Below are 12,119 nucleotides of genomic sequence, written 5' to 3'. Positions count from 1 at the left end.
CGCACCACCAGGATGATTTTTGTCCTCTGCTCCTCCTTGCCCCACGACTTCACGGTGGACAACGGTGAGGCTGACGACCCCAACGCTGTTGCACCGGACCGCTGGCGGCTACTCTAACCACCGGATCCCATCCAGTTTGAATGGATGGGATCAGTTTGTTATGAATCAGTTTGTTATGAATAAGGAATTGGCGATTACGCTGAATGGCCACTGTATGGAATACGGCCGCTTGGTAATTATATAATGGGGGAGAGGCCAGAAAGTATACACCCCAGGCCCAGCCCTCATTCGCCATGAGCTAGTTTTTAGACCTGCCCAAATAATCTAGCAAGCTCAGACGGTGAAAAAGAGTTTTAAGCTATATATCAACAATTCATGGCTATATTGTTCTGTCTTTGCACGTTTTTATCAATTATTTTCAAACATATTTAATAGACTTTACACCGATTTTATCGGGCTGATCGGTATCGGCCCATAGTTAGCATTTTATGCTGATCGGCTTTAATGTCATAATTCGCCGATCCGATCAATGACGTCATTGATCGGCTCCGCAAAAGACATTTACTCCGCGTCGCCATCGTGCACAGTATATTTGAATCCAAAAGCTAGTTTATTTTTAGCCTTGTCGCGTGTCTTTTGACATAGTACTGTAAATATCTAATGGCCAATGTTTTCAAAAAAAATTTCTAATAATCTTTTCGGCGGTGTGGGACAGACAACATGTCTGAGACAGACAACACGTAATGCCCGGCCGGATCAGACTACAAGACAAATTTGCTCTTTCACGATTGAAGTATGTCAGACTACTGCAATAAAATCTTGTATTCCGAGACCACATCCCGTTTTTTATGATCATTGGGCTTTATCTTGTCAACTCAAATGCGACCGGATACACTCGTTACCGTGGCAACGACAACAAGAGTGGAGCGCGCCGACTTTGTATTATAAGGACAAAATGGGGAAAAATGTGTGTTGGTGGTCACCGGTGCTCAGGACAGTAGAGGACGTTGGTTTAAGGCTTGCTTGAGGTATGTTCACATACTTTGAATACGATACAGCTCGCAAACAGGCAGCAAAACGTTACGTAGCCTAGCAAGCTAGTGGTACCACAAACGGTTGGACGTAAACATGGCGCCGTTCTGTCAAATCATGCTCCAAAGTTTCGGTGTGGGTGAAGTAATTTAATTAAAAATAAAGTAATTTAATTACAGTAAGTTAGCACCCATTATTTCTGTCATGTAATGTTGGTTTGACCTGACTGATTAGAACACACGATCTGACTAGAGCAGTGACTTCCAACCTTTATGGAGCCAAGGAACATATTTTACAATTGAAAAATCTCACGGAACACCAACAAACAAAAATTTCACAAAAAGTGGATACATTAATTACTGTATGTACTTCCTGCCATCTAACAGAAGACCATTTATCATTTGTTCTGTCTGTCACTACGCCTCACTGGCATAAATAGATGAACAAAGATACATTATTTATTGTAAATATAATTTTTTGAGCAATTAAGTACACAAGTATATACAGTAAATGAACAGGTCATTTGAATAGACGATTCCTCCATCTTGTGATTGGATCAGTGATCGTTATCATTTTTTTCAACTCGCTGATTGGTCCCAAAAATCCTGACCGTGTAAAGCCTAATATTTAATGGCTTTAGAAACAAATCAGAAAAATTAGTGGGTCTGTCAACACGGCACAGTGTTAAAATTTTATAACTTGACATAATGATTATATAGTGCAGTCTTAACAGCATTAATAGAGCAAGCCTGAAACTCATTTTGCAAAGCAAATTGCCTAATTTGAGAGCTTCGCTGAATATGTTTTACCATTAAACAAATAAAGTGGAACCTGCAAAGTCACAATTCCAAATTAAGGACATTCAACTGAGGGCTCCACTGTATTTTAATATTCCACAAAGCCAACCTGCTCTTGGCCCTCGCAGGATACAGTAACTGTAATCCTACACTCAGGTTTTAAACAGATAGGCCGGGCTTCACGCACGCATCGAAGTTGTTATTACAAATGGCTGTTCATTCATTATTCTCAAACATTGGATGTTCGTGTCACACACAATTCTTTACTTCCATGAACAAAAGAAAGATAGCCAAATATTTTGTTTTCTTTTGTTTGCTTACAGTGATAAAAGTCGTTATTTATATGGCAATTATTTAATAAACGCAATCTGTGTTCATGCATCGTCCAGGTTTTTATTTTTTATTTATTTTTTGGTGGGTGGGGGGGGTCTCCATTGCCTGCGTCGCAACTTTTTACTAAAGTTAAGCAGTGTAAAAATAATTGTGCTCATTTTAAATACTAAAAAGTATAGCAGTCTCTAAAAATAATCAACCTTGAAGACCGCCTGTGGATTAAAGAAATAAAATGATGAGTAAACTAGTGCACATATCCGTGTTTATCGGTCATTCTTCAATTTAAAAGAGCCAGCAAATGGCGTGCGGGAGGTTTTCAAACAGTTTTTTACTTACAGGCAGCAGGCTAAATTAAAACTATTGTTTTTGCTAACTGATTGCGGCTACACCTGTCACTTCCAGCAGAGTCGTTAGTGTAATGCAGTTGAACTGTCAGCGGCAGGTGTGTGCCTGCAGCTCCGGACTAGCTTAAAATATCAACAATGGCGGCCAGAAAGTACACGGAGCACAGTTTAATAGTTTTAAACAACAAGAGTTCTTTTAGTCAATGTAAAAGCAACCGGTGTCGTAGGCTCTTTTTTTCTTTTTCTTTTTAATCCTTCTCTCGTGACCGGCGGACTACTACCGTACTTTGGATCGCCTTCGTTGAAACACGAGGGGAAAACCAACAACTTGATGTGTCGCTTTTTTTCTCTCCATAATATTCACTTTTAAGACCAACGTCGACGGTCTTTCGGGGTGTTTGTGCAAGTTTGAGGCGCTCGGGGACTCACCTTGGGACGCTGGAGATGATGCGTCGTCGCTGCCATCCTGGTCCGCCATTTCTCCTGACGTCACCCGGATAACCTGCCCGGAGGATTCCGGCTCGGCTCCCCGCCCCCCTCACCTCATACGGCCAGGTAGGAGGCGAAAAAAGACGCCGTGGCCGGTTTTTAGACGCTCTGGAGCACTCGTCGTAACTTAAACAACTCCTTCACCAGTTGTGCTTGAAAATGTTTGCGTTATTAGCAGGACGTTTGAGAAAGACTTTCAGGCAAAACTACCTGTTGTGTTTACTATTGTGATGCTGACATCTACAGGAATTTAGGTGGTAGTCCACCTGTTGAGTCGCTCATTTAGTTTTTGTTAAGGAGGCGTGGTAAATACAGGCCTGGCTGTGATTGGCTGCTTTGTTGCTGCTGTCTTTCGTCACATCAGCTATCAATTAAATTGGCAGAGCCAATCATTTGCATTCTGGGTATATAGGGGTAAAACGTCACATTGAAGCCCAAACGGTAAGTAGAGCTGCACTTAATTTTTGTTGGATGCACACATTAGCATTGGCCAACAGCGTAAGATTCTGCTCGTACTGTGTAGTTGTGTGTAGTTAGTATATAACGTAGTGCCTCCACAAATGAAAATAGAATCCACTTGGAAACTGCTTTAGTGCGTGTGTGTGTGTGAGGGTGGGGGGACAATATGTCTCCATTTTATATATATATATATATATATATATATATATATATATATAAAATACAATTATTAACAACTGTTGTTGTTGAAACGTTGATTATTAACGCATCGGCATGATTTATTTTACATTTTCCAGCAGAGGGCGCTCTAACCTTTTGTTTAAAGTCAATTCGACTGCCAAACAATCATTGTGCACAAAAATGACAAGTTCATAATTAATTTTAGTCATGTTTACAAAGCATACTCATGGAACATTGAAAACTACATTGGAAGGGTTTGTTTCTACCTGACTGTTTATATTACATAGTCTGGTTTATCTACTATTTTGCCATGTATTGCCAACAATGAGCCAATTTAAGTTTGCCACTTCTGTCAATCAGTAGAAAAATACACACATTAAATACATTCCTCATATTAGAGGTTAAATTAAGAGACCTCATTAAAGGAGAGTAGGCCGTCCGCCTAAGCCGAGCATAATTGAGCAAGGCTTTAGCATGCCTGTCTGAACGTATGCTAATCTCTCATCTCGATGCTCCACTGTGTAGGCTTACCGTGCTGTGAACCCGCCGTGAGACGGCCACTGATTGGCGGCGGCGAGACGGAAACCATGGCAACCAGCTGTTTTGGCATTTCCAGCCACGGATGAGGAGGCAGACGGGGAGGAGAAATTGGCCTGCAGGTAAACAGACGCCAGAACCTGACTACAGCTCTTTGGCTCTCGAGTGTGCAGTGGGGCCTTGAGTTAAATTCGTTCCGTGACCACACTTGTAAATCAAAACACTCAAATCTCAAATCATCTTTCCCCATTGAAGTGAATGTAAATGGCATTAATCTGTTACACCCCCGCAAAAAAACACCCCAAATTATTTGTATTGTATTTGTATTGTATCAAAAGAAACATTGCACTCAACTGTATTTTACATATAAAAACACACAGTAATGTCATTTTCTCTTACCATAACCAGCAAACACAGAAAATGCAAGCACAAAACACAACTGTACCCAATGTTTTGGCCTTCCCTTTTTTACTGTGGTGCCTATATTCGGTTGGCAAAAGAGCGTCATGGCACCACCAAGCGATATGGTCTTTACACTTCAAGGAAACCAATGTGAATTGATGGTGGCTGGATGTTAGGAAGTTTGCTGCCGCCATCTAGCGGTGGGGGTCTGAAGCGCACTCACATCTCATTTGAGATACTTGTACTTGTTTCCCAAGAGAAAAAAATTGGCCAAGCCACAGCTCATATATCAAAAAACACGTGTCAATCTTATCTCAAGGCTCCACTTTATTTTTTTCTGGCCCGCCATGCATTTGTGAAAGCAAAAGTGGGTGAAAATGGATGGCTGGTTAAAGGTGAGACATCAGGTTTGGTTATTGCCCGAGGTGAATCTCAAGGTCGTCTGTCTTACTTGTTTTCACCTTTTATGATGAAAGATTCTCCAAATTGTCTTTAATTAGCTCCCAGGAGATTTGGTATTTTGAGACTCCCCCCCTACCCAGGCTCAATGCTTGGATGCCTCATCAATGAATTACTAAGGAATGTACACACTCAGCAATATTTATTATCTTCCTATTGTTTGGAAATGAAGACTGACATGGATTGTGTTTGTGTGACACGTCGATCAGATGGATGTAAGACATGTCCGTTTTGGTGTGTTGAGCCCCTTTTGTAATGCTTGGGCTTTTTCCTGCGCAGTGTAAAGCCAGGGGAGTAAGCACAAACTAGGAGCTGATTGATTTTGAGGGATTTTCAGAACCTAGTCTGGTTCACGGCTTTGCGCACTAGATGACTAGTTTGACAGTATTTAGACTTTTTTTTTTTTAAAGGGACCTATGATAAAACATTACTTATTAATTGCTTATACAGTGTTCCCCTGCTATATTGTGGTACAGTAGCAGTAGCAGTTCGACATTTGAAGGTCTTTTTAGACCCTATCCATGTTATTCACGGAAACTTTGGTTTTATTAACCGATTCCCCGCTTATTCGTGAAAACTGCCCGGTTGTAAAATATATGAATATGAAGTTAACAGAAATACAGTCGGAGGAAACACCGAGACAGGGCATGTCCGTGAAGTAAACAGACCGTAAAAGGGCCGTTACGTCCATGATGCAATGCAGCATGACGACACGTTCGCAAGCCCTTACAAGAAAACACTCAAAGTTGTGCATGTGCATGAAATGCTTCATGTGGATGCTTGGTTCCAGAAAATGAGTGACTGAGTACCACGGGCAGGTGGATGAGTTCGGTGAGGACTATTTTCAAACCACTGAAAAAGGAGTGGATGTACAAAAATCAGAACAATATTGTGTTGAAAAAGATTGCTGAAAACCAAATCTTATGAAATCTGGGGTGTACGAAAACCAAGGTTCCACTGTTCTTACTTATTGTAATGCCTTTGCACCGGAAATGCGTCACGAAATCAAACAACAGTGATGAACAAACAACTTTATTCATCATTAGTTATATAAATTTATTCTGCTCATCTTAATTTTTTATTATTTTACCACGTTGGTCCCATTGAGATTAAAAACGTTTATTTAAAAGAGACCTACCGGTAGTTATCTAAATGGAGATATACACACATTTTTTGTTTATTTCAGGAAAGTAATCAGTGTCAGTGGTGGGGCAGCACCCTAGCGCCCTCTATTGACCAGTCACCAGTCGTTAGATTTTAAAATGGAGCAAAACTATTGTTTTGGTCTTTGTTTTGGGGGTTGCAAATATTTGAAATTGGAAGACATTTGTGAAAAATACTGAAAATGATAGTCTTTAGACAGACTGGCCCTGCATTTTCAACATCCTGTTATTGCCAACCTAAATGGCAGCCAGTGCAGCAATTTCACACAAATGACTGCAGTGACATTGTTGCATATGCTACTTTTCATCGCTATCAGCCCTTTGATTTTTTTTTTATTTTTTGCTCTTTCAGGACTGACTCATATGCCCTTTGTCTCACTCTGTCTCTTTTTTCTCCATTTATCCTCATGGTACCTTTCCGCCAGCAGACAGGACCACCTCCATAACAACAAAACTTTCAGCTATAACAGTTGTGTTAACGCTGTTGGTGATTGATAGCAAATAATTGCCTTTAATTGTACGTGGTCTCTCTCTGATTGTTTGTTTGCTTGTCGCAGACAAAGCCTGTCGTCATACATCTACATGCATCTACACATTTCACTGGAAACAGATGGCGTGAAGTAGAATGATCTGAATTCACCCCCTGTTGATAGACTGATCCCCCCACCAGGACATAACCACTCCCCTCTATTGTCATCTAAATAGGCCTCGTCACATTCTACTTGCTGTATGTTATATGCCGAGATGACCAATCACTGCAGAGGAACACCAAAAAAGAACAGTTGATGCACAAACAAGCCAGTAGGCATATGGCAATTTGACCCAAGTAAATAGTGCTATTCATTCTTAAATCCCTGCTATTAATCCCTCTGATGCTCGTATTCTATTTCTACGCTGTGTTTGTTACAGCAGTTTTTACTGTTTATCACTAAGAGGTTCTTCTTGTGGACCTGTATATGCCCCCAACCCCCCACATAAAGAAGAAGAATCATCTTTTATTGTCATGAACATGCATGCATGCACGTACACGAAATTTGTTCTCTGCATTGAACCCATCACAGTGAACACATACACATGTTAGTGGAACACACTGGAGCAGGGGGCAGCTGAAGCGCCCGGGGAGCATTTCGGGGTATCGGTGTCTTGCTCAAGGACACCACAGCCGTGAGTCCGGAGGATGTTGGCGGATGGTCCCGTCGGGGTTTTGAACCTAGGTCCCCCACGGTGGCAGGCGATGATCTTAACCATTGGGCCACGGCTGTCACATATTACCATTAGTATCACAGAAATCCGGAGCATGATGCCACAGACGAAGTTTGAGGCTGCTTGTTTACTCCAGAAATTACATTAATGGCTCATTTTGTTGCAGTTAGCAGTTGATAATTAACTAGACTTTGGAGTCCAATATGTCGTTACCTTAAACCACAGGTGTCAAACTCAAGGCCCACGGGCCAGGTCTGGGCCGCCACATCGTTTTATGTGGCCCGCGAAAGCAAATCGTGTGTTTCAACTTCCATGATTCTTGCTATAATTTGTACCAAAATTTCACATTGATATACATAATAAACAATAACATTTATATTGCAAGCATTTTTTCCCCCAACCCCCATCCCAAACGTCTTCCATTTCAGAATTATGGAGGCCACTGTGCTCTTATGAACCTTAAGTGCAGCAGAAATTTCTTTGTAACCTTGGCCAGATCTGTGCCTTGCCACAATTATGTCTCTGAGCTCTTCAGGCAGTTCCTTTGACGTCATGATTCTCATTTGCTCTGACATGCACTGTGAACTGTAAGGCCTTATATACACAGGGGTGTGGCTTTCCTAATCAAGTCCAATCAGTATAATCAAACACAGCTGGACTCCAATGAAGGTGGAGAACCATTTTAAGGATGATCAGAAGAAATGGACAGCACCAGAGTTAAATATGTGTCACAGCAAAGGGTCTGAATACTTATGATTGTGTGATATTTCAGTTTTTTTTGTTTTTTTAAATCAGCAAAAATTTCAACAATTAAGTATTTTTTTTCTGTCAATCTGGGGTGCTGTGTGTACATTTAATGAGAAAAAAAATTTACTTAAATGATTTTAACAAATTGCTGTAATATAACAGAGTGAAAAATTTAAGGGGGCCTCAAAAGCTTCTGTATCCACGATGTGCATATATTTATAATTTGATAATATAATATTTTTTTTAAATATTAGTTTAAATTGAAGGTGTTTAGTTGGTGGTTCAAATCTGGGCAACATTCCATGCTTGCATGGGTGTTCTGCAGGTAATTTGGCTTCCTCCCACATTCCATCGATGATTTTAAATTTCCCTTAGGTGTGAATGTGATTGTGAAACAGTATGTGCCAAGTCCAGGGTGTACCTCTCGCCCAAAGGACGGGCTCTAGCTCATCCATGACCCTAGTGAGGATAAGCAGCACAGAAAATTGATGGATGGATGTTCAAATTGACAAGGTATATTACATTTATTGACCCAGCAGTGACAGAAGGGACTAGAGAGCAGAAATCACATTTCTTGATGGTTAAAAGTGCACTAGCTCACTTTGACTCTATGAACATTTTTACTGTAGCGAAGAACAGACATATCAGGAGGGTTAAAATACAATTGACTTTAGCTGGACTGTAGTTTGGTATAATACTGCTGTAGTAGTAGTAGTACTAGCAATGTTCATCATTGGCAAGAAAGCCTGTGCAATGTAGTACATGTCTACATATTTTATGCTTGAAGTGCAGCAGTTGTATCATTTATGTCTGACGCTGGAAAAATGAATGGACTCACTCTAGTGAAATTAAAGAGATTTCAAATCGCAGAGTTATGCGTCACGCACACGCATGCACGAATGAAAGCATACTCATACACACACACACAGGCATGCACACACACACACACACACACACACACACACACACACACACATTGTTTAGTAGGACATGCTTGTTAATGTAGAATTTATAAAGTCAAGAAAGGGGGCAGCTCAGTGGATTAAGTTGTACCCATAGAATAAAATATTTAGTTAATGGTCCAAAAACCATCTGGTTAGAGCAAGTGGGAGCTTATTGGTCGGAAACAACCTATTATGGAAATGGAAATACAGTGTTCCCTCGCCACTTCGCGCTTCACGTTTTGTGGCTTCAGTGCTTCGTGGGTTTTTCCAAAATATTCATTAAAAAAAACAGCCATATCGGCAGCCATATTACGGAAAGACATGTTGTTTCATGTTGATGAGCACGAGAGAAGGTTTCCCTGCATGCCAAACAAAGAGATGAGTTGACTCAGAGGCTTTGTACATGCCTGTACTGTACGGGGACTCATACAAGGCGCGTGATTGGTTCCCGGCGCGACATCGACCAATGAGAGCATGAGTGGATTTATCCCGTGAGCTGATTGGCTGCGCATCATCCCAGCCTCACCCAGCATCTTCCCTTGTAGTGTCTCGCCAGTCTCGTCCACGCTGTTGTGTTCGCAATAACTTTTTGATATTGCAGCCATTTGCTAAAATCATTTAAGTTAATTTTTTTCCACATTAATGTACACACAGCACCCCATATTAAAAAAAAAACTGAATTGTTCAAATTTTTGCAGATTTATTAAAAAATGAAAAAATGAAATATCACACAGCCTTAAGTATTCAGACCCTTTGCTCAGTATTTAGTACTGGATTTGGGGATCCTCTGCCATTCCTCCTTGCAGATCCTCTCCAGTTCTGTCAGGTTGGATGGTGGTGGACAGCCATTTTCAAGTCTTTCCAGAGATGCTCAATTGGGTTTAAGTCAGGGCTCTGGGTGGGCCATTCAAGAACAGTCACGGAGTTGTTCTGAAGCCACTCCTTTGGTATTTTAGCTGTATGCTTAGGGTCATTGTCTTTTTTGAAGGTGAACGTCTGGCCCAGTCTGAGGTCCTGAGCACTCTGGAGAATTTTTTCGTCCAGGATATCCCTGTACTTGGCCGCATTCATCTTTCCTTCGATTGCAACCAGTCTCCCTCTCCCTGCAGCTGCAAAACACACCCACTGCATGATGCTGCCACCACCATGCTTCACTGTTGGGACTGTATTGGACAGGGGATGAGCAGTGCCTGGTTTTCTCCACACATGCCACTTAGAATTAAGGCCAACAATTTCTATCTTGGTCTCATCAGACCAGAGAATCTTATTTCTCACCATCTTGGAGTCCTATAGGTGTTTTTTTAGCAAACTCCATGCGGGATTTCATGTGTCTTGCACTGAGGAGAGGCTTCAGTCGGGCCACTATGCCATAAAGCCCCGACTAGTGGAGGGCTGCAGTGATGGTTGACTTTCTAGAACTTTCTCCCATCTGCCGACTGCATCTCTGGAGCTCAGCCACAGTGTTCTTTGGGTTCTTCTTTACCAAGAGCACCAAGGCTCTTCTCCCCCAATTGCTCAGTATGGCCGGACGGAAGGGTTCTGATCGTCCCAAACGTCTTCCATTTAAGGATTATGGAGGCCACTGTGCTCTTAGAAACCTTAAGTGTAGCAGACATTTTTTTGTACCCTTGGCCAGATCTGTGCCTTGCCACAATTCAGTCTCTGAGCTCTTCAGGCAGTTCCTTTGACCTCATGATTCCCATTTGCTCTGACATGCACTGTGAGCTGTAAGGTCTTATATAGACATGGGTGTGGCTTTCCTAATCAACTCCAATCAGTATAATCAAACAGCTGGACTCCAATGAAGGTGTCGAACCATCTTAAGGATGATCAGAAGAAATGGACAGCTCCCGAGTTAAATATATGAGTGTCACAGAAGGGTCTGAATACTTATGGCTGTGTGATATTTCAGTTTTTCTTTTTTAACAAATCAGAAAAATCAACAATTTGTTTTTTTTCTGACAATCTGGGGTGCTGTGTGTACATTAATGAGGAAATAAAATGAACTTAAATGATTTTAACAAATGGCTGCAATATAACAGAGTGAAACATTTAAGGGGGTCTGAAAACTTTCCGTACCCACTGTAGAGACAAAGTGGAATCAGTCTTCCACTCGAAAGGAAGTGAAGAGATGCTTGAGATGATGTATCATCTTTAGCCACGACATACACTGTGCCACTCTGTCATTTTCAGTTCTCTAGCAGCTCTCTTCCCTTACCCCTTTCTTTCCCCTCATCCCCCTGTGAGGTTTGATGGCTCACCGAATCCAATAGGAAGATGTGAAGGGGGAGAGTGAGATGGCAGAACATATGGGAGGGAGAATGGAAAATGAATGGGGGGGGGGATGGTATTGGGAGACAAAATGTACAGTATGAGGATTTGCAGGGCTATTTCACAAAGGGTGTCTGCCATGCTGACATTTCCTCATGCAGCCTTTTTTGGGAAAACAATCCCATTTCCCCTGGCTTTCCATTCCCATTGCTTCTGATTTCCCGGGAAATCACACTCTGCTGGTGTGAGATGTGCTGGTGTGCAGCCAGGTGACTGAAAGGGTGAAGCAAGGGTACAAGGAGAGTACAGAGTAAGGGGGGCTCCCATCCTTAGCTATTCCACTCACGTTCACCTTGCAGTCCCAATTATTCAAGTCAGCATGCACGAGCGTTCCCTGCCAGCCAGCTCGCCAGCCGGCCCCAGCTGTGAAAAGTGGGTCATGGAATTTAAAGATGCACGCTCAGCTTCTCGCTTCCCTGCACCCCCATCTTGACTCGCAGCATCCGTGCAGCTCCTGCAGTACCATCCGCAAGGCTGTTTCTGAATATATGTCAGTGAATCAGAAGACATCCATTCTCAGCATTCTCTGCGGCATCCTATTCTTTCACGATTCCCCCCCCCCCCCCCCCCCCTCCATGTGGCTAATGACTCTTTGCTTCAGCCTTGCAGTGTGGTGCCGTAGAGGGAAATATTCTACCTAGCAACAGCGTACAGTAGGGCACTAGGCTAGTCATATGGGGCCAGACTGGCAGCAGAGAA

General features: G+C 42.1%; 1 protein-coding gene and 1 long non-coding RNA gene across 4 annotated transcripts in view; one reads left to right on the top strand and one right to left on the bottom strand.

Annotated features, from left to right (window-relative positions):
• map7b (microtubule-associated protein 7b) overlaps positions 1 to 3,236 on the bottom strand; it is a 28,139-nt gene extending 24,903 nt beyond the window's left edge. The window contains exon 1 of one of the 2 annotated variants that reach the window (XM_061753336.1): positions 2,936 to 3,236. In XM_061753336.1, coding sequence (XP_061609320.1) covers positions 2,936 to 2,984 — 49 coding nt within the window. In that variant the 5' untranslated portion in view covers positions 2,985 to 3,236. The remainder of the gene's footprint in view (positions 1 to 2,935) is intronic. The other variant, XM_061753332.1, reaches the window with a different exon arrangement.
• Positions 2,551 to 12,119, top strand: part of LOC133468014 (uncharacterized) — a 30,250-nt gene continuing 20,681 nt past the window's right edge. Inside the window, exons 1-2 of one of the 2 annotated variants that reach the window (XR_009785359.1) lie at positions 2,551 to 3,061; positions 4,160 to 4,293. This is a non-coding gene — a long non-coding RNA (uncharacterized LOC133468014). Of the gene's footprint in view, positions 3,062 to 3,406; positions 3,437 to 4,159; positions 4,294 to 12,119 lie in introns of those variants that run through there. The other variant, XR_009785360.1, reaches the window with a different exon arrangement.

The sequence above is a fragment of the Phyllopteryx taeniolatus genome, chromosome 18 (assembly GCF_024500385.1).
Source record: "Phyllopteryx taeniolatus isolate TA_2022b chromosome 18, UOR_Ptae_1.2, whole genome shotgun sequence".
NCBI lineage: Eukaryota > Metazoa > Chordata > Actinopteri > Syngnathiformes > Syngnathidae > Phyllopteryx > Phyllopteryx taeniolatus.
This window is presented reverse-complemented; position numbering and strand designations above follow the sequence as displayed.